General features: G+C 35.2%; 1 protein-coding gene across 1 annotated transcript; it reads right to left on the bottom strand.

Moving 5' to 3' along the window:
- Positions 1-13,656: 13,656 nt before the first annotated feature.
- On the bottom strand, positions 13,657-21,714 carry LOC105219421 (serine protease easter). Its single transcript, XM_011195542.3, has 6 exons — positions 21,495-21,714; positions 17,065-17,231; positions 16,417-16,450; positions 15,610-15,758; positions 15,311-15,461; positions 13,657-14,496 (listed from the first exon to the last, which is right to left on the bottom strand). Exons 1-6 carry the CDS (start codon positions 21,562-21,564, stop codon positions 13,781-13,783), a joined length of 1,287 nt encoding a protein of 428 aa, XP_011193844.2. The 5' UTR covers positions 21,565-21,714; the 3' UTR covers positions 13,657-13,780.
- Positions 21,715-24,568: the final 2,854 nt, after the last annotated feature.

Here is a 24,568-nt window from a genome sequence, read left to right as displayed (position 1 = left end):
TTTTTAACAAACAACAAATTATTTAATTAAAACAGAATTTAAAAATAGCAATTTGGAAAGTCTTTTTCCTGTCAAGCGATTTCTTTGCTGTGTGATCGTTGCTCCAGCTTTAGAAAACAGTCGTTCACTAGGTACTGAAGTGGCCACAATAGATAAATATTTGGAAGCTTGTTTATACAATGCCGGGAATACATTTTTCATATCATCCCACATTTCTGTTGGATTCTGATTGATAGAAGCAACAGCCGATCCAAGATACATTTGCACTTCAACTTCCGTTGTTGTAATAGCATATGAATTGGAAAACTTACATTTCATATTTTGGTGGGCCAACTGTTTATGATGGCTCCAAATATCAAACGGGTTTTCTGTTGCAAACTCATCCGAAGATTCCGACGTACTAACGCTATTATTTGCATCCTTTATGAAACTATTTAAATACAAAACTGTTTTTTTTTAGCCAGTGCATCTTTAAAATGCAGTAATTTGAATCTCGGATGCAATACAGTAGCCAACGATAGAACTGAATTAAATTCAAGTTTGTCAAATCTCTTATTCATGTTCTTTTGCAGTTCACTTTTTAACTCCCCTACAATAGCATCTTGAGCTGAAATTTTTGTCAGAGCTTTAGTTAAACAGCTTACTAAAGGTATAACCTTGCTAATGGTAACGTAGGTATCAGCCGAAATCTCCCTGATCACAATTTCAAAACACTTTAATAATTCAATCAGCTCCTTAATTTTGTTCAGCTCGGAGGCATTAACCATAGAGGGTGCTTCTGGGCGAGTGAGCAGTACTTCACTTAAAATAGGGGCTAACTGGACAAATCTCTCTAACATATAAAAACATGAATTCCATCGCGTTCTTACGTCAAGAATCATTTTCTTGGTATTACTTGTAGAAGCCCCGGTGTCTATTTGTTTCTGCCGCAATTGATCACTGGCATTAACACTTCTTTTAATGAACTTAACAATGTCGCGCACCTTAGTTATCAAAGTTATCTATTGGTTGCGTTACAACCAAATTAAGCATGTGTGCGAAGCAGGGTATTCTTTTTTTTCGCCAAACAAGCTTCTATTTAATTTCATCATGGTTGAATCATTATCAGTTACACAAGCAGAAACTTTATTTATGGAAACGTTCCACTCGTTGAAAAGTTTACGCATAGTTCCTTCTATATAAGCTGCTGTATGACTTTCGTGCAGTTCGATTACTCCTAACGTCCCACTCAACAAACGTAAATTGTCCAAAAAATGAATTGTTACCCCAAGGAACGACTGATTTTTCATTGTCTCCGTCCATATGTCATACGTTAGGCAATAGCTGTCGCACTTTCGAATATACTCTTTGAAAATTGAAAACAGCGCTTCATATTTTTCATCCACTCGTAATTTTATTATTTCTCTACTTGGAACTTTAAAAAGCGGAACCAGTTCTTTCATCATCTGCAGAAAACCGTTTCCTTCTACAGTGGAAAATGGCTTGTTGTCCATTATAATATATTTCACAATTGCTTCAGTAATTTTCTTTGATTTAGACCCATCTTGGTAAGAAATACTTTTGACCTGCTCAAAAAAGTCTTTCACATTAGGTTGGATCAGCGCTGGCAACTGATCCGATTTATTTTGCAGTACTGACGGAGTACATGTACTAGGAGACGATTCAATACATGCAGTCTTCTTACTACTATTATCGGATAACTCACTTGACGCTGTCGTCCCAGCGGTTGGTGTTATGTTCATTATATCAGAAATTTTTCGCTGTTTTGGTTCCGAGTGCGGCGTAGTTTTGGAGGAGCATTTTGCATCATCAACTTGATCGAGTAATACCTTTTTATGTACATTCTCAACGTGACAGCGAAGATTCGACGTGTTACCTGATGTTTTTAATTTCTTGCTGCAGATTTTGCATGTGGCGGAAGCATCTGAATTTCTTATAAAGAAGCTCCAGACCCTGCTTTTTAATTTTGAAGGCAGCATTTTGAAAATCTGAAATATTGTGTACATAGAGTGGCTCACAGCTTATTTCGTGTAAGCAACATTTTTGATAATACTGATATGAAATTAATATTTTTTGCTCTGAACTAAATGAACGAATGATGCAATTATATTGATAATTTAGTTTTAAATACAAAACATGTAAAAAATTTACAAAAGTATTCAAATTCAATATTTTATTAAACAAAAACCAAAAACACTCATAATTCATGGGTCACAGCTTAGGGTGCGTGCAGAGTGGCCGCTTGTTGCCGAGCCGAGCCGACTGACGCTTATTGCAAGAACTTGTTCATACGAGAAACAAGTTTGAGTGTGCATAGTGGATGCGAGAATCAGCGCTGATATTTTATCTATTATTTGTGTTTTATGTATGTTTGTATGCATTTGGGTTTGTTGTTCATTCGTTTCACTTATTCAACTTCACTTATTAATTGTTCTACATTCATTTTAAATAAACCAAAACACACGACTGTACTCAAGAAAAGTTCAACAAGAATGCCATTAAATGATGAATGACAGCATATGATTTTCATTTTAATTTTACTTTTTCCAAAGAATTTTATGTCCAAAACTAGCTTTTCGCAGAATAACCAATGTTTTCGGCGCTGAAATACGCTTTGGAACTGTTTTCTCGTATTCAATCAGCTTTGCGCTCTGACCAGCTCGGCGCCCACTATGACCTGTTCGCGCTTATTTGTACTAATTTGTATAGTACCAGTTTTCTCGCATTGGTTCTCGCAATAAGCGTCAGTCGGCTCGGCTCGGCAACAAGCGGCCACTCTGCACGCACCCTTATTTCGTGTGGTATAAAAATTCTTACTAAAAAGTTATAAAAAGTAAACCAAAATAAAATGTCAATATTTTGTGGAAAACCTGTTTGCTCGATTACTGCTTTCATGCGGTTTTGCATTGATTCCACCAATTTTTTTGTATAATCTGGCGATATTTTACCCCACTCTTCCTTCAAAGCCGCTTTTAGAGTTTGGACGCTAGAAATGTGGTGTTTTCTAATATTAATTTCCAGAATGTGCCATACATTTTCAATAACGTTCAAATCTGGTGACTGTGCAGGTGTTTGGACGAGGTGTGGACAATTCCAAATGAGCCAAATTTGTACAAGACCAGATTTATGTTTAGGGTCGTTGTCCTGGTAGAAGCGAAAAGTGTCACGTATACCCAGCTCTTCTGCACTTTGAAGCAAATTTTGCTTCAGTAAGTCTAGGTACACTTCTTTATTCATAGTGGAGTCTATAAACTCCAATGACCAACGCCTGCAGATGACATACACCCCCAAACCATTACATGACCGCCACCATGTTTTACTGTTGCGCGTAAATTTTTTGTTTGAAGCTCAGTATTTGGTTTCCGCCATACGTATGCTTTACCATTTGACGCAAAAAGATTAAACTTGCTCATATCGGCGAAAATAACCGTATTCCAAAAAGCATTGTCCTTGTTTAAATGGTCTTTTGCGAACTGTAAACGGGCGTTTTTATTTTTCTTATTTATAAAAGGCTTATTCCGTGCTGTTCGCCCATGAATATTGGAATCCCTTAATATTCTGAGCACAGTTTCTGGATGACATTTTTTGCCGAGAAAAATTTCAACATCTTTGGTCACCGCTGGAGCACTTAACATTGGTTCTTTTTTAATCTTTTTTAAAATCCACCTCTCATCCGTTTCATTAAAAATTTTATTAGGAGCCTTTCTACCCTTATTATGCAAGCGATTTTCACGTACAAAGCGCTGAATTATATATTGAACTGTAAATGAACTTAAATCAACCATTTCAGCAATTTGTTTTTGCGTATTTCCACTTTTAAAATGTTTAATAACTAATTCGCGTTTTTCAATTGAAGTGCGTGGACCCATGTTGATATACCGCGTAATTGCAACTGATCTGCATTGTTTTTAGAACATAAACTGCTTCTTAAGTATTCATAGATCACACTTTGATTTACCGTTAGTTTTCTGCATCCGTTATTTCCATGTATCACATGAACGAAAATCAACACACGAAATAAGCTGCGACCCATGAATTATGAGTGTTTTTGGTTTTTGTTTAATAAAATATTCAACCAACGAATTCTCCGTAGCATTTCGCATTAATACCAAGAAAAAGTGCTGCAAAGATGTGGAGTAAAATTTGAAAAAAACATCGACATAAAACATCGTTGAAAGTGACATCGATGTATCGATATTTTTAGAATCACAACATCGATGGCTAACATCGATGCTTTTTGACGAAAACATCGATGTTTCAGAAACATCGATACATTGTTTGCATCCCTACGCAAGGGGCGACAGCAAAAGAGAATCGCCCGAGAATTAGCAACAGAAGTTGCCTGTGTGAAAGTGGACTTTAGAGTCCAACGACGATATTTTTTGGCGAATTGAAGTCGTTTTTTACGATTTCGCTTCTTCCGAGATATCCTCCCAACGCGTCCGCGTAAAAAAACGGAAAATTGGACATATGTATACAAAGAAATAACACTCTAACAATTAGGGGTGCTGTGAAATCCCAGACAGATTTGCTGAATGTCAGAATGGCAAACCAATTCTGATTTCCAATGGTGTCACAGAATCTGATTGGATTTTCATCTTTTCGAACTAATATTCGAATCAGCTGTGTCACAATTTATTCATGAGATAAAATTGACAAAAATCAAAATTTTGGAGTTTTTATAAGTTTAAAGTTTTCTTTTTGAATTTTTATTAGCTCTTCTAATTTTTCATTTTTGTCATCATTTAAAAATCTTTTTATGCGGTCTCGCGTGGTTTCTAATTTTTGTCTCTTTGATGACCTATTTCGTTTAGCCGTTTCTGCGATGTGAAGGCATATCGGTGGTGTCCGTATCTATTTGGATTATTAATTCCAATATATTTTGTGTTTGCGAAGTGGAAGGTATATCTGCATCTAAATGCAAGTTGTAAGTAAGTTGTACCAAGTGAAACCCCTGGTATTCCCTCAACTGTTTGTGTTAAGCCACACATTCTAAGAATTGTGCAGGAATTAGCTGATGTTTATTAATGAAGGGACCACCTTCAGTTGTATAGCTCTCTAATTTGTTAAAGGCTAGTTTTCGTTTTATTTCGCTTTCCCCCTCGGTGATGATCTAAAGAAATAAACAGTTTTCTTAAAAGTTCAACCAATGCAAAATTACTAAACTTTCTCCACCCATTAACAACATGGAGAACCCGCACAATTGAGGGACTCTGCTAATTCCTGTCATAATGCATCAACCAATGTCTTATCCCGTTTTGTGAACCCTCTTAAAATATCTGATTTTTTTCCATAACTTCAATAATTATTGTATTTTATGTTTTATGTATTTATGTTATGTCACTAATGTTTTCTCCTATTTTTATTGAAAAAAGTTAGTGTACATATATTAATAAAAATATAATATATATTAATACTAGTAAACCCGGCCACGCTTTGCTGTGAATAATTTATATACATATATACATATATTTTTTATTTTTTAATACATTTAAATTATTACCTAGGAATATAGTTATAAAATGTATAGTTTGTGTTAAAATTCATATATTTATATGATATTCGTCCTGTCCTTGTCAAAATATTATTAGAGGATATTGAAGTGTGTCAAATGAGCGATGTAGATCTGAAATAATGCTGAGAGTATTGTCCTGCTGTGTGATTTTTATTGATCGATTTTCAACAGGATCACCTACCATAATAACGAAACAAATTACGTCACACAAAAAACATTTGCTCAAACAAATTTTTTTCCACAAAAACAAATTCAAATTTCAAAAAATACAATCAACTACACGTATATAAACAAACACCTGCCGCAATGTAAAAATTTTCAAAAGCCAGCTATGATATGCACCCACAAACCAACAAATGAGAAAATATACATACGATCGTAAATATATTCAAACATTTGCGGTAATGTAAAAATATACAAAGCCAACTACAAAAAAAGTATACACGTACTGACAAATTTTATCTACACACAATCGAACATATATTGAAAATGAAATATTTTTATGAAAAAACACACATATATACACACACGTATAAATGAATATACAAATGCATGAATATGTATCCAAAAGCGCTAGAAAACTACGACAAACCACAAACTAACGTACAAATATTCAAATGAATGTACTCACATCCAAATAATATAAACTTCAAACAACGCATTTTCATTTAATGTTTTTAGCAAGTGGCAGCTTTTGTTATGACAGCCTAAATCCATGAAAATTTAGAAAGAAATGTAGCGCCATCTACTGTAACATAGCGCACTTATGCCACCAACTGGTGGATAGCTCTTTGCTAATAATAAACAAATAATTTGCAATAAATAAATAATGCGACTATAAGGAGAGTTATAAACTATCCTATCTTTCAAGTTGGACCAAACTGCACCCAGTGTTAAAAATTTCATTGAAATCGGTTCAGTAGTTTAGGAGTCCATCGAAAACAAACAACGTGACACGTGATTTTTATATATTAAGATTATAAAGCTGAAGAGTTTGTTTGTTTGTTTGAACGCACTAATCTCCGAAACTACTGGTTCGAATTGAATAATTATTTTTGTGTTGGATAGTATATTTATCAAGGAAGGCTATAGGCTATAGCATCACGCTACGACCAATAGGAGTGAAGAAATACTGGTAAATGTGTAAAAAACGGGGGAAATTATTTATCTTTGAGGGCTTCCGTTCCTTGTGCTGCGAAAGCGGTTCAAGATACACAAAAGTTATGTATGAAAGAATTATTTCTCTTTTAATTATGTATGCAAAAAAGTCCGTGAGTACCGTTTTTGTGATAACTAATTTGGTTGAAATTATTTGTTAGAGTTGTATTACCATAATAATATTAACCTTTATCCAAATAAATGTGTTGTTGGTTAAGAATATTTTATTCTGAATAAAATTGTCTTTGACGACACTTAATTTCAAAGAACAACTTAAAAGATAATATTGCAAATAAATAACTCCGAATCTAAATCAATTCGCACTCTGCGCTGGCCAGCTGGTCGGCTCCGCACTGAACGGTCGAATGCAGCAGCGCTAATTTGTTTTTGCGATATATCGTAATAATACTTTTTAAACACATTTTCATTTTGTAGTTGTTTTCTATATAGTAGATTTTTTTTGTTTAGTATATTACTTTGTTTCTAATAGTTTCACTTTTCATTAATCCTGTTTTCATGTAGATTATTAATTAAATAAGTAGGTTAGTACAATATAAATTCAACTTTCTTTTATTTTCAAAACAAATAATTTCACGCATGGCAACGACAGCGCGGTCAGCTAACATTTACATTTACTAACATTTTGAAACTATCTTAACAGCAAACCGAAATAAATTAACCAATCGTTGGGCAAGCGCAACATTTCAAATTTTTTTTTTTTATTTCTAAAATAAGGAAATAAATCTATGAAATGTAAGCCAGTCTCAAAAAGAAGAACTACCAGATAGACACAAACTTTTTTTATGGTTTTTCAAATACAAATGCATTTTATTTTTATTATTCAAAAACTGCTAATTGAGTCATCTCGGGATCGATATATTCATCCAATCATAAAAAATATTAATTTAAATAAAGCTTTACTTTTTGATATATACTAAAGAGCTGCAAAAATACATTTGCCACTAACATGCTTGCAAGCACTCCTAGTATTGTACTCTACTCAAAAGAGAATGCGAACCTTTAACAGCACAAAGCCGCTACTCTCCATTGAGAGTGCAATTACTAATTATACTCTTTCTGTTGAACATGAAGTAAATGAAAAATGTAAAATGAAAATGAAGTAAACTACTAGCCACGATCGTGAACAACAGTTAACCGAAGCTACAGCAACAAGTAGAGAAAATATTTCGTGCTACTTGTATTACTCCCAAGTACTTTTAAATCCGAAATTAGTTTTTGCTTGTTTGTAACTTGGCTGGTATTGCTTGCGCTGAAATTTTGTCATTATTTAATTACGAATATGGAACTTGATAGCGTAAGTATTAAATATATATTTACGCTTAATCTTGAAAATACAATCGATAAAGAAATGCATAAGTACGAAAACACTGACCTCGATTTTTATGATGATTTCGACATTATTCAGTGGTGGGACGGTCACAAAGAGGATTTTCCAATTTTATATAAACTGAGCTGTCGAATTTTAGCAACTCCAGCATCCTCAGCGCCTTCTGAAAGAGTGTTTTCCGTCGCCCGGAATATTATAACCGAGAAACGCTGCAGCATTAGTTATAATGACAGTGTAATAAATAAGATAATGTTCCTGCATTCAAGTATAGACTAAAACTTATAATTATTTTCTCTGTCTTTGAAAAAAGTTCTTTTGTTAATTTTGTATTTTCTTTCCTTCCGTGTTTTTTCTGAAAGATTATATCCGTCTTTGTTTATCAAATAAACTACATATAAAACTGTATGTTTCATTAACGAGTTTTCATTATCTTAATGCAGCAAAGCAAATTGAATGTACCAATAATCAACAGCTCCATAGATATCCGCAAGTACTCCAAGCACAGTTCACTACTTTAGCATACTTCTCACTCTATGTAATTGTAGCTTGCAAAGCAAATACAATTTGTATTGCCTATGATGATCGGTTTTTTACTTACACATACACCAACTGGTTTGTGTTTGCCGGCACTCTACAAGAGAACGGAGAGACAAAGAGTTTCAGTAATTGCGCTGCTGGCAAATGTCTTGTTGGGCGGTTTAAATGTATTCATGCAGCGCTTTAATATATACCCTTTTGGTGGACAAAACTACCTACACGTGCTGTTTATCTTATATTTCTGGGAAACATTGCGTATACGCAACGTTGGGAGTAACGTTACTCTCATGCCATTCGTGTTAGAAATGTATTGTTACTCAGCATGCCATTCGTGTTATAAATGTATTGTCAATAATGGGTTCTCCCTATTCAAGGAGTAGTTCTGTTTTGTTTTTATTATTCAGCTGGTTCTAGAACGTTGAGCTAATAGCATAGATAACTTGATACGATACTCTTTGGTTCGAGAGATATTTGGGTATTTAATAAATTATACAAAACCCTATATTAAACACTTTGAAAATGCATACATATATAAATGCTAAAATACAAAATCGTTAATTAATTTACATAAACATTTATTTTGCCAAAATATGTTCGCACAGTCCAATGAAATTTCATTTCACACTAATTTCGTCAAGTAATTATAGCGCTGCTCTTCTGGCATCCCGCCTTTTTCACTAAGCTGCTGTTGCCAGCTCAGAAATCAGATCAGGGTGCCCTGCCAGCTGACAAGCGCGAGAGCAAGAAAAGAGATTATGATCAAATTATCTATGCTAATAGTATCACATAGTAATTTTTAAAAAACGTTAAGTGAGTGTATACAAATCAGTAAATAATAAGGCGATATATTATGGCTAGGCAGCGATAACTATCTTCTCAAGAAATTCAAAAGACAATCTTACAGACGAGGAAGGCCTAGACGATGACGCGCTAAGTGATTTTGACAATATTGTGTCCACTGATATCGTTGCAACATATGAAATACCCACCGATTTACCCGCAGAGCCTGAAAACACGCAAGGTGAGCTCGGTCCTTCAACATCGAAGAAGCCAAGACTGTCAAAGAAGTCACCAAAATTTGTTCCAGACAGGAAAAAAGAACAACCGACCTATATGAATTGTCCTACAAGTGATGAAACAGCAATGACACAAAATATTGAAGAACGTGTAGGTGGAAAACACCTTTTGAAGTATTTTCACTATTTTTAGTGATGAAGTTTGGGAACAGATTGTATGTTTCTCGGAAAAATATGCTCGTGACCATAACCGTCAAAACTCAAAAATTTTTTTGGTATATTATTATAGTCTGGCTATCATTCTTTACCAGCAACGAAATTGTACTGGTCAAAAGATGAAGGCAAAAATGTATCAATTGTAAGAAATTGTATGAGTCGGAACAGATTTGACTCTATAAAGGAAAACATTCGTCTATGTGATAATGCGGATCTGGATAAAAATGATAAATTCGCTAAATTGCGTCCTATTTTCGATGTAATGAATAAAAAAATATGCGGTTTGGAATATTCTCACACAACTTGTCAATTGACGAAGAAATGGTGTCGTTTTTTGGACGTCATAGTTGCAAGATGTTCATCAAAGGAAAGCCTGTAAGATTTGGATTCAAGATATGGTGCTTGTGTAGTTCAAATGGTTATCTGTATCGGTTTATTCCATATGGCGGAAAGGATAGTAACGACAATAGAAATGATTTAGGTCTAGGAGAAAAAACTGTTCTGGACCTATTGTCTGTCATTGTCCTGGCAAACATCGCATTTTTTTGATAATTTCTTTTCTTCACACAAATTATTTTGCATTCTGAAAGAGAAATACTATTTTGCCACTGGTACTATTCGAGAAAATAGAACAATGAATAAAGTCATGATAAATACGAAAACTCTTCAGAAAAGAGAGAGGGTCATTTGATATCAGCTTTGACCAAAAACATGAGGTACTATTAGTTCGATGGAATGACAATTCTGTGGTGCATGTGGTTACTAAAAACTCAAAAATCGAACCATTGGTTACAGCAAAACGTTACGATAGAAAACTAAAAAAATGGTGAATGTGCCACAGCGCCAGGTTATAGCAGATTATAATAAAAATATGGGAGGCGTCGATCTGCATGATAATGTAATTGCCAATTATAGGATTCGAGTAAGAGGGAAAAAGTGGTGGTGGCCACTGTTCATCAATTTGATAGATAGTGTTTTAGTAAACTCGTGGAAGATTTACAATCTGGCAAATGAGCGATCTAAGACTCAATTAGAATTTAAATCTTAAGTTGCTGTTAGTTTGATAAAAACTATGACTTGCTTGTATAATATAAGTTCAGTAATCCAACGTTGCGTAGGCGCAACATTTCACGGAATGAAAAATAATTAATCAATATTTTTTTTAAATGATTTTTTCTTTTTTTATGCATTTTTAAACGTAATAAACAATAAAACCATAAAATATGCATTTACTTTTACCCTTGGGAGTTAATGGGTTAAAACGTAATATTTCAAATCTGTCGGCAATAAGTTGGTTTGATTCCGATAGGAAAATCGATAAAATTGGTTTTTATGACACCAAAAACCAATAACAATTCTGATTCGAACATCAAACCAATAATATCAGAATTCATGACACGAACCAAATTTTTTTATCGATTTCAATTCTGATTTCGATAACTATCAGATTCCACAACAACCCTGAATAAGTTCCAGTGGAGTTAATATCTGTAATGGCGCTAAATCAGAAGCCATTTGGCTAATATTTACATGCGATACAACCAGCGCACACCAAATGCGACAAATTTGCCTCAAACCGTTTTTGTTGTCGAACAATACATGTGAGCGCAACCCAAACCGAATAAAACAAGACAAGCAAACCTAGACAAGACTGAAAAACCCGTTTCGTTGCTTATTGCTGCACCGTTGTTTTTCAAAGCCAAAATCACGCTTTTCATTTGTGCTTTATTGCGTATAGTTTAGATTGAATATTGACGCGAAAAAATTTCCTGATGATTGGAATCTCAGTGTGCTCTGCCCAAAAAAAGGGAGATCCCACAATCTGCGCCAATTACCGTGGAATAAGCCTCCTCAACATTGCATACAAGATCATGTCGAGTGTATTGTGTGAGAGACTAAAGCCCACCGTCAACGAACTGATTGGACCTTATCAGTGTGGCTTTAGACCTGGAAAATCCACCATAGACCAGATATTCAACATGCGCCAAATCTTGGAAAAGACCCGAGAGAGAAGAATCGACACTCACCACCTTTTCATCGATTTTAAAGCAGCCTTCTACAGCACGAGAAGGAGCTGCCTCTATGCCGCGATGTCTGAATTTGGTATCCCCTCAAAACTAAACTGACGTTGAGCAACACCAAAAGCTCCGTCAGGATCGGGAAGGACCTCTCCGAGGGGTTCGATACCACACGAGGTTTCAGAGAAGGTGACTCACTATCGTGCGACTTCTTCAATCCATTGCTGGAAAAAATAATACGAGTTGCAAAGCTAACTAGAGAAGGTACTATCTTATATAAGAATGTACAGCTGCTGGCGTACGCCGATGGTATTGATATCATCGGAAGCAAAAATCGCGCCGTTTGTTCTGCGGGATAAGGAAGCGAAGCGTATTGGTCTGGTGGTGAATGAGGACAAGACGAAATATCTCCTGTCATCAAATAAACAGTCAGCGCACTAGCGCCTTGGCTCCCACGTCACTGTTGACAGTCATAACTTTGCAGTTGTAGAAAACCAGCATTAACAACACCAACAATGTCAGCCTCGAAATACAACGCAGAATTACTCTTGCCAACAGGTGCTACTTTGGACTGAGTAGGCAATTTAAAAGTAAAGTCCTCTCTCGACGAACCAAAATCAAACTCTACAAGTCGCTCATTATTTCCGTCCTGATATATGGCGCTGATGCGTGGACGATGACAACATCCGATGATACGACTCTTGGGATTTTCGAGAGAAAAGTTTTGCCGCAACGGCGAATGCCGCAGACAATAGAACGATGAGCTGTACGATTTATACGACGACATTGACATAGTTCATCGAATAAAAAGACAGCGACCACGCTGGCTAGGTCATGTTGTACCGATGGATGAAAACACACCAGCTCAGAAAGTGTTCGATGCAATACCCGATGGAGGAAGCCGCGGAAGAGGACGACCTCCACTGCGATGGAAGGATCCAGTAGAAAGTGACCTGGATTCACTTGGTGTTTCCAGTTGGCGCCAAACAGCAAAAAGGAGAAACGAGTGGCGCGCTCTGGTGAATTCGGCTATAATCGCTTAAAACGGTTTCCACGCCAAATATATATATATATATATATATATATATATATATATCTTAGAATATTATTCTGATCAATTTGATATTTTTGGTTAATTTTCTAAAGATATTGCACTATTTAATAAGACAAAATAATCTTTTTTTTTAATTTTAAAGTTTTGAAACCCACCTAACCCCTTAAGGCAGGAAGCACCATATCTAATTATAAAAATAATCATCATTTAACCCTTTCAATACTGGCGGGACGCATGTGTCTCACAGAGTGTTTTCATTTAACTAAAAAATAAATTAATTACTTAAAAACACAGTTTATAATTAATCTTTCCGCAGAAGTTATGTTCTTAGTAGTTTGTATTTGGCTTAAAAATGTATTGTTTTACATTTTGAATTGACAAAATTGGTTGCTACGCTTTGTGTTTCGCAACATATACACGTTTTTGTGCCTTTTTAGTAAAAGACGTCTTTGACTAATCCGGTGTTGGTTTACCTTAAATTATAGGATGTAGATTAAGAATTGTTTCAGAGGTTTTTTATCGAAGAGGAATCTTCTAAAATACACTATCCATAATGACAGCATGCACGATGCATACCGTGCGCTTGGTACACCTCTTTCGTGACCACGCCCGGTGCATACTAAAATTTAGTATGTCGAACTCGCGCACCAGTACGCCTACGTGATAAGCCCATAACGTTATAAAATATACACAAGCTGGCGGCTAATTTTTAAGGATTAAAGGCGACACTTCTTAATATCATACGAATTTGGCATGTCTTACCATAGGTCGGACAACACTTATGTAGTCATGTCTCTAAATAAACTAATGATTTTTAGTTTTATTTCGTTAACTAAACACAATATCTCTAAGAATTGGAAAAAACTTTGTTTAACGAATTGACGTCAGATATTAAAGTGCATATTACAATTATCCATTTTATTTTCTAATGGTACTTTGTATCCAACTAATAAAAGTATCTACTCGAGTGTAAATTCCGGGGAATCCTTCCTGGCCACACACTCTGGGACCAAATGAAGTTACACCAATCAGAAGGCATGATTCCATTCCGTTATATGATTGAAGAAACATTAGTGGTCCACCAGAGTCACCCTTGCACGAGTCGACACCTTTCTCACCGCCCGCACATATTTGAGTGTTATCTATGTCGATATTGTATTTGGCTTTACATCTTTCAAGGTTTCGTCCTCGTAGCAATGCTTTTAATTTCTTTACACTATTTCTGGATGTTTCCGTTGATCCCCAACCTGCAATGCCCATAGTTACGCCCTCGTAATTATTTGCAGAAGAGTTTGTGCTGACCGGCAAGCAAATGGGACTAGTGAAATCATTGTAATTGACTTTCTCTTGAAGACGCAGTAAGGCTATATCATATTTTTTGGCTGCATCATTGTATAGTGGATGATATATTTCTTCCTCAATACTAAAATCGATATGTGAACCCGAACAAAGTTTATTGCCCTTTTTATCAAATTGACAATCTTGTGATGTGTCTAGATCCCATTCGCCCAAACGGACTCCACTTAGACGCCAATTTGCAGGGAGTGCTTCTTTGCTAACACAATGTGCCGCCGTTACAACATAGCGATCATTAATGAGAGAAGCGCCGCAATGAAAACTTTTCTCGCCGTTAGCTGAAAAAAAGGAAAGTAATTAAAATGGGCTAGGAATGAATAAGTAACCGAATATTTTATACTGTTGCATTTTGTGAGAGCAAAAGTATATCTAGAACAAGTAAGGAAGGACTAAGTTCGGGTCCAACCGAACATTTTATACTCTCGCAATTTGTTGATGTAATTTTATTAAGATAACAAACTCATATATTCGGCATAAATTCCAATAGCATAACAAAAATCATCATATATGGTATATGAGGACTGATGTAATTTCTAAACCGATTTCACTAAATTTCCCCACCAAGCTACACTATATCCAAGACTATATGCTCACTTAATTTGTTAAGATATCTCACATTTTAACCAATATATGCGGAATAAAGCCCGCACATAATTAGGTATATGGGAGCTAGGGAAAGTTCTGATCCGATTTCAATAATTTTGGGAACAGAGACACACAATTAGGAGAAAAAAACTTCCTCTGAATTAATTTAAAATATCTGAAAGATTTGCCTATATTTTTGGTGAAAAATTACCATAAGGCACTGGGTTGTTCATATTCGATATCCGGGACCTTGAAAAGTTATAGTCCTATTTCTCTCGCAACATGTTGCACAGAGTATTAAAGTTTTGTTCACATAACGGTTGTTTGTGTCACCAAGAAATAAAAGAGTTAGATATGGGAATATATATATATAAATGATCAGGATGACGAGTGGAGTTGAAATCTTAATGACATTACATCAATAAATTGCGAGAATATAAATTGTTGGAGGTATATACAATGACGGACGATAAATACTTATAAATTTATTAGAACGAATATTCTCACGTTTAGTGTATATAAGTAAAGAAGTCCACGGGAATTCATCAATATCAGTCGCGACTCCACCAAAAATTCGTCCCGCTAACGAAGTTTTTCCACAATTGGGAGGCAAAGGCAATTCTCCCCGTTTATTCTTCGGTGGATCAGGACAGCATACCTAAATACATTATTTATGGTATTTAAGTAAGTAGGGAAAAGAGTTATGTTTGGCGCTCAAATTTAAAAATTGTTGAATTTTATTATGCAATATTTATCGAGTCTTTTAAAATATAATTTGCAGACAGAGATATAGTTTCTTATCCTACCTGTCGTGTACCCTGTCCACACACGCTTTTGATTAAGTAATCTCTTTCATTTGCCGATACATCTTCTTTGACTAACGGTAATAAGGAACCACATTCAAGGATAGAAATGCAACGACCTTTTTTGCCATTCGGAGTTTCGCAATCAGTTTCTGTAAAATATACACACAGTCTATACTCAAAAGTAAACTAATATTTTTCAAAAACATTTAAATCCGAAGAAAATAAATATCAAAATGGATAAAATGGGATAATAATCTCTCCAAAGGTTATGTTGATAACTAAAGAGTTTTTCTATAGGACGCTACAAAAGATCTATAGGGATGCCAAACGACGTCCAATCTTTTTCCCGCATTTTTCCTCAGTAAGGTTTGCGATTTCATTATGGAAAAAAATACGATCAAACAACGAGTCGAAATTATTAAAATTTACTACCGAAATTCGGAGTCAGTGGCCTCAACTTTAAAAGCGCTCAATGATAACTGAATTTTTGTCTCGAATTGGATGATATGGAATTGGAGAATATATGATTCCACCAAGACGGCGCCACAAGCCACACAGCGAATGTAACAATCGATTTATTGAAAACCAAGTTTGGTGAACGTTTATCGAACGCGAAATCTGCTGCAGTATAGGCCGATTTATGCTTGAAAACCGTCGAAAATTGGATTCAGCGTCTGGACTTTTCTATTTATTTCTACTCTTATTAAAAAACCCTTTATTAAAAGTTTACGCACTCACTAACAAAAGGCTTCGTCTAAAATACCAATAATACAATAGTAATATAAAATTTGGTTGTTATTACGTTACCTGGTTTTACTTGTTGAGACCTTGGGCAACAAACCTTAAAATAAAAGTAAATGAAAGCCAATCAATAATGTTTTACGACTAAAATACATATGTAATATACTATAATTTTTGTCAAAGTCTTACGTAAAGCATTAGTACTAATGATCCCCATAAAGTGTTACACAAAGATAAATATTTCTCGTGTGTTTTGATTTCACAAAGGATTCGTATGATCAATAATATATAATAAAACAAATAATATTGACAGATTATCAGGGAGTCATCAATGTACCGGTATCTGCTCCCCCACGACCAAACTGTTAATTCGGGCCTGTACTGTCAACAAGTGATCATTGTCTGAATGAAGGAATCGCCCAGAAAGGTCCAGCTTTGACCAACAAGAGAGGAATTGTGTTCCTTTGGTGTTGTTCACACACCCATAGTGACTCGCCAGAGGCTCCGGAAGTGATTACTCCTAGAGTCTGAGCGATTACTGGTCAAAGTCGATTAATCGGAATCGGCCGAAAATTGCGTATCGGTCGGACACTAATTACTACCTATTTCTGTCTATAGGGAATGACTTTGCTGGGGGGAATATCGCATTAAGTGAAGCTTGTGAAAATCGATCTTCAAAGCTTTCTGATTGGACCATCAATGAGTTTTACTTACCAGAATACTTTTGCCAAGTTCACCACATCTACTCCGCCTTAAAAATAGTATTTCCGCTTCTTCTAAATTGGATTTAATGGCCGTGTTATATAGTTCAGTGCATTTCTGTATTAACATGCATTCACCGGTAGCGCCGTTTGGCGTTTCGCATGCTCCATAACTCTCTTCTGTTTAAATGATAAATTATATGTAACGGGTGATTTTTTTGAGGTTAGGATTTTCATGCATTAGTATTTGACAGATCACGTGGGATTTCAGACATGGTGTCAAAGAGAAAGATGCTCAGTATGCTTTGACATTTCATCATGAATAGACTTACTAACGAGCAACGCTTGCAAATCATTGAATTTTATTACCAAAATCAGTGTTCGGTTCGAAATGTGTTTCGCGCTTTTTTATCGACAAATTTTGTTCAGCGATGAGGCTCATTTCTGGTTGAATGGCTACGTAAATAAGCAAAATTGCCGCATTTGGGGTGAAGAGCAACCAGAAGCCGTTCAAGAACTGCCCATGCATCCCGAAAAATGCACTGTTTGGTGTGGTTTGTACGCTGGTGGAATCATTGGACCGTATTTTTTCAAAGATGCTGTTGGACGCAACGTTACGGTGAATGGCGATCGCTATCGTTCGATGCTAACAAACTTTTTGTTGCCAAAAATGGAAGAACTGAACTTGGTTGACATGTGGTTTCAACAAGATGGCGCTACATGCCACACAGCTCGCGATTCTATGGCCATTTTGAGGGAAAACTTCGGAGAACAATTCATCTCAAGAAATGGACCCGTAAGTTGGCCACCAAGATCATGCGATTTAACGCCTTTAGACTATTTTTTGTGGGGCTACGTCAAGTCTAAAGTCTACAGAAATAAGCCAGCAACTATTCCAGCTTTGGAAGACAACATTTCCGAAGAAATTCGGGCTATTCCGGCCGAAATGCTCGAAAAAGTTGCCCAAAATTGGACTTTCCGAATGGACCACCTAAGACGCAGCCGCGGTCAACATTTAAATGAAATTATCTTCAAAAAGTAAATGTCATGAACCAATCTAACGTTTCAAATAAAGAACCGATGAGATTTTGCAAATTTTATGCGTTTTTTTTTTTAAAAAAGTTATCAAGCTCTTAAAAAATCACCCTTTAGTTATGTATGGGTGATTCTACGATAAGAGGTAACTTGTGCGGCAATCAGCTTAAAGTATTGTTTTTATACTCTCGCAACAAAAGTTGCTAAAGAGAGTATTATAGTTTTGTTCACATAACGGATGTTTGTAACACCCAAAACTAAACGAGTTAGATATAGGGTTATATATACCAAAGTGATCAGGGTGAAGAGTGGAGTTCAAATCCGAATGTCTGTCTGTCCGTCCGTCCGTCCGTCTGTGCAAGCTGTAACTTGAGTAAAAATTATGATATCTTGATGAAACTTGGCACACTTATTTCTTGGCACCATAGGAAGGTTGCTTTCGAAAATGAGCAAAATCGGACGCCACTGCCACGCCAACAAAATGGCGAAAACCGAAAACACATAAAGTGCCATAACTAAGCCATAAATAAAGCTATGGAAATAAAATGTGGTATGAAGGATCGCACTATGAAGGGGTATATTTGGATGTAATTTTTTTGGGGAAGTGGGCGTGGCCTCACCCCCTACTAAGTTTTTTGTACATATCTCGCAAACCAATAGAGCTATATAAACCAAACTTTCTGCAGTCAATTTTTTAGCCACTTCCTAATACAGTCCAAAAATGAAAGAAATCGGATCATAACCACTCCCACCTCCCACACAAAAGTTAGGTTGAAAATTACTAAAAGTGGGTTAACTCACTAACGAAAAACGTCGGACAAAATGGAAAATGGGCGTGACGTCGCCCACTTATGGGTCAAAAACCATATCTCAGGAACTACTCGACCGATTTCAATGAAACTTGGTTTGTAATAGTTTCCTTACATCCCAATGATATGTTGTGAAAATAGGCCAAATCGCTTCACAACCACGCCTACTTCCTATATACCAGAACTTTGAAGACAATCTGAATCGTTTACTTTACAATATATAAAGTAAGTACTAGTGAAGATATCGGGGCAGAACTTTGCATAAATACTATGTTAATAGTGTGGCAGCCCCATTCTAAAAATCGCCGAAATCGGACCATAGGTTTTTAAGGCCCCATATATCGAACACGAGGACCTCGGTGCTTCTAACCTAATATTATGGTTTCCAACTTTCAATGGACTTTATACAATATATATGACGAATATGTGGGTCAAATTGTGTATTATATAATATAAATAACTTAGCCCTTCCTTACTTGTTGTCCTTTATGTTGCTATTTTTTTAATGAATCACATCATATTAATGTAGTGTATTAAATAATATTACAATTTACTGCATAATTAAAACATTTTTGCAGGAATTCCTTACAAAGTCTAAAAAAGTCTTTCCCCTGTCTTGTCCCGTTGCTACTTTTTATTTAACTTTCGGGCAATACATACATATATTTTTTGTATGAGATGCTAAACCAAAACTAAGCTCAATCGGAAGTAAAATAATTAAAATTAAGTTTTGTTAAATAAAAAACAAAATTATTTTTTTAATTGCATATAATTTTTAAATTTCTGCCCTGCCAAATTTTGTTCCGCTTGTGCGATCATAAATTCAATGACGATCGCATTGAAAAAAGTGCTCATGGGCTCATTTCAGCCTGAAGTTAACAATACTAATCTTGAAATCCGGTTGAGCGCTGTAGTTTTTTAGTTATTGCGCCCCGATCGTGCGGTGTACTGGATTCGAAAACTGATTTTGTCTCTCCCCTGGCAATTCATATAACGTATACTATTAATTTAATTTATTTGCCTTTAATGTCCTATGCTTCTTATACTGTGATAATTAAAGTGAAATAAATAATTAATCCAAAAAATAATTCAGTCAATTAAAACAATTAAATTTTTCATGAAAACGCCCTCCATTCCGTAGGAAGAACTTAGGTAGGTTTCTATTGGTATTTCCAATTCGCGCCAAACATCAAAAAGGAGAGATGACTATCGCGTTCAAATAGATTCGCCTATAATCGCATAAGTGGTGCATACGACAAATATACATATGTATGTATATAGATATATGTATGTAGACATAAATAAAATCAGGTTGGCCAGACTCTCCCCATGCCAAATCTTCTTTTGAAAGGGCAGAACATTTATTACGTCTTTAAAAAGTCAGAAATGTCTTTGAAAGATCTTAAGATTTTATATTTAATATTTGTTTCGTCTATTTATGATAAAGAGTGAATTTATTGATTTGTTATTTTAATTTTAGGGTTTATTCACCGAGGAAAGAGAGTACCTTTAATTTATAATACTATTTTAAATTAATTATTTCCTTTTGGTAAAATAATTATCTACCATAAACTGTACGTCTCTCTCCTGGCCGATGTATTTACCCTGGTCGTCGAAAAAGTAATAAAATATGTATTTAGTGACTTGCCCTTACATGAGAAGATAAGTAAAAGGGACAAAAATCATAATATAGAGGTTTCATGAAAAAAATACAAAGTTTTTCTTTGGCCGTTTTCTCTATGCAATTGAAACATCTTAACGTAGAATCACCCATATAGGTATATAGAGATCTTTTAAAATATTAAATATGTATAGATAATAATTAAGGATCTGAAACTATTTAACGTTTATGTATTTGTGTATGTAAGTATATACTTGAGTTTCCGAAACCCTCAAGTGTACTTGTATAATGCTTTAAAGCAGAAAAATTATATTTTTCTTCCAGAAATATTAATAAAAAAAAATTAGTATATATAATAATACTCTCTTAGCAACTTTTGTTGCGAGAGTAGAAAAAATTTAGTTATAATGTTTCACTTAGCACAGGCTGCCTGGATAGCGAATAGATACACACTTATCTCCCTCTATGTGGTATAAATTGAACACCATTCAACAATATTCACGTTGCCAAAAGGCTTGTTTGCTTAACAAGAAGTTGATTTTTCGAAGAAACCTTCACTAGATATAATATTAAAAAATACAATATGAGCTAAAAAAATAAAACTACATACTGTATATAATGAAGGTTCATAGAAATTTATTGTTTTGCTTAGCACATATCAGAGCACGTATTTGATACTTTCACTGAACTACCACTTACATAGATATCTCAATTTCGATTCGTTTCGTCATATTGATCATTAGAACAGTTAGGTGAACTTAAATATTGTGCTCTAAATATTTTAGTATTTAATTCAAAAAGAGAACATTCCCTTGTAACTGCATCCCACATTTTCAGAATGCAATCTATGAACAGTTTATATACTTATATACAATTCATTTAAATTTCGCATATACTCGTATACACAAATTGGTGATAAGGCATTAATCGCTTTGAGAGTGCTCAGAGCTTCACAGTTTGGAAATTCACAAATCTTACCCGCAGAAACTGCACCAAAAACACTCCAAGTTATTGCAAGTAGAACAGCGGTATTACCTAAGGAGTTCATTTTCTTTAGAATCCAATATTTAGTATATCTCTATATGTATATAACTTCAATTTCAATAAAAAATATAGATATTATAGATATTGAGAGCACTTATTTCACAAGCGTCGATTATCAACGGGCTTTAAATCCACACTAAATGAATCAAACAAATTCCATGGGTATGTAAGGAGCATAGAGTATGTATATGTATATATGTATGTATAAACATGCTACTTGCTTCGTGGTTATCAAATATAAGTACACACACATCCATGCATGGATGTACACTAAAATAAACATTTTATAAATAAAAAAATAACATTATAATCATTTTTATTTATTTGGAATTCCCTGAATGATATGGCTCATTTAATTCACATTCTCCAGAAAGTCAAAAAGTTATCATACTACATTCTTCCTTGCGATTTAAGTATTACTACGTTTATGCTTCATTTCTACACGGTTATATTCTACATGGGTAAAGCCTATAAGCATAAACGGCTAATACTTTACTCGAGGTAAACTCTGAATTGAATTAAATTGAGGGCTGCCACGTATTATAAATATGTCCGTATTTTCCACATGTAAGGGATGCGCGGCATAAATCGGTTGAGAAGTGTTCGGGCAGAAATGCACGAGCAAAACCGACCACTGACCGACCCAAAAAAACCGGTGCCAAAAAGTAACCAATAACCGGTTACTGTAGTACTACACAGTACCAGGCGTTTGCCGCAAAAATTCGGTAGTAAGTGGGGTAGGGGTTTTTAGCGAAAAATTGGCAATACGCGAACCCTTATATGCAATTTGTCAAAACAATATACACCGGCACAGAGAACGTGTAATATAGAGAAGGTCCAATTGCGGACCAGCGTGTGAATTGTCAAAATCTAACAAAACACGATGAGCGTGTTTCACCTCAGCCAGCTCGGAAGGAGAAATTTTAACAGCGTCACGTTAACATTGCTGAGCATTAAATGAAAAATATGCTCAGAGATTTACATTTCTATTATATCGGAATGTTAGCCCGTTTGCTTATATATTGATACATTTATATGCAATCATATGTGCTAATATGATATTTATTTATGACTGCATGCAAAATTTATTCAATTCAAATAAATTATGCGATTTCAGAGGCATATTTGTCGGCATGTTTAAACGGACCCACATATGTATGTAATGTTTTAAAATAATATACCTACTTTCATAAAAAATGTTTTTATTTTTATATTAAATGCATTTCTTACAATACTAAAATTAACTACATATTTCATTATATGAGACTTGTATATACATACATGTGTATACCTAGATATATACAAAAGCGCTTACGTACATACATACATATGTAGATGCATATGTATGGACATCTTCCAAAATTCGTATTGTCTCGTTATCACTTATCAGTGAAGGTCATATGCACACATTGTTACATATGCATATACATAAATATGTTTGTATGTCATTGACGAACAAGTAATGCATACACAAACTTACATTCGCATATGCGTACACGTAAGTTTGTCACCATCACAAAAAATCAAAAGTATTTTCTACAAAAAACAACAAGCGCCTCAAACGCATAAGCAGCATCACAAGTCAATATGGCAGCCAATCAACGAAGCCAAATTTTGTAGTACATACAACAAAACCATTTTCATTCATGAACGCAAGCGCACATTTACTTGGCAAAGTTGCTTCATTCATAAAAGCAACGCCATACTCACCTCCCTGCGCATGCCATGTCTACAAACGGCTTTTCGCGACGATGACAAAAATCATAAATTGAAGATTTTTCTAATGTTCCCTCCAGAAGGAAAATTTACAACATCGCAAAAACCTAGGTACAAAAATGGCAACATAGCCTTTTAAAATATTTTTCAGCAAAAATTCTGATTTGAGGCTCGCAAAAATTTATGTCGATATGTTTGCATGCTCATACATATTCATACATATTTACGACAAGCCGATTTTCTACCAACAACGCAATGTTGTGTCGTTTTGACGTCGCGCAGGCGGCCATCAAACCTTCGACACATCGAGCTTTACAGAGGCGTTTCAAGTGATCCCTCCCTAATTATAAATGCGCTAATTATGTATTGTATAGTATTGACCTACAATTAGCAAATACAAATAATTAAATGTATTTAAATATTCTACCAATGTATTATGCCATATTTCAATGTACTACGACTGATTTCTGTAAGAATCAAGACATAAAAATTCAAACGATAACATGAGTTGGGGACCTGGACCCCTTCCCTTCGAACGTGCGACACTGCTTTGACTTGAGAACAAAAAATCACAATTTGCGGCCATTCGTTGTCCGTGGCAACGAAGATTTTACAACAAACCATTTAACACTGAAACCGCTCAATTCTGCTATTTTCGAGTGCGCTGATGTTAAACCTGTGGTGAAACACGCTAATAATTTTCTGTGGTGAAACACGCTCATCTTGGCGAGTACCCCTGCGAAAAGAGGACCACTTTGACAATCGGCACACCATGAACCTTCTCTATATTTAACGTTCTCTGACCGGCACAAAAAATCAGCGATTTGACGTTCAACTTAACGATAAATCCGTTTATGCATCCGAGTTAACTCGTCTACATACGTAAAGGAAATGTGTATATTCTATCCGAGTAGATCATTGAACTCGTGGTGAAAAAGTGTTTATGCATGTGGGTTGAACTTACCCGTGTATAATATAAGAAGCATAGTAGTAGTAGTATATATGTTGGCAGCTAATGCCGAACTGATTTTTAATAAATGGATCATAATTGAAATGTTAAAGTCAAGTCATGAAGCCAAGAATTTCCTCTCGTAGTATCGAGAACACGCCTGACCTAGCCTGAGTAGCCCCTGTATAAAATAAAATTAGCTCCGAAGGACACAGTAGGGAGGACCTCCTGGCCCCATATATCTAATGTCTTCATATGGGTATAACATATTTTGAATCGGTAAAACATGTATTCTCTAAATTTAAACCCAAATGCACATTGGTCGGACTTGAGATTTATTTAC

The sequence above is a fragment of the Zeugodacus cucurbitae genome, chromosome 3, assembly GCF_028554725.1.
Source record: "Zeugodacus cucurbitae isolate PBARC_wt_2022May chromosome 3, idZeuCucr1.2, whole genome shotgun sequence".
In the NCBI taxonomy this organism is placed as follows: Eukaryota; Metazoa; Arthropoda; class Insecta; order Diptera; family Tephritidae; genus Zeugodacus; species Zeugodacus cucurbitae.
Note: the sequence above shows the minus strand (reverse complement) of the source record. Positions and strands in the feature narration are given on the sequence as shown.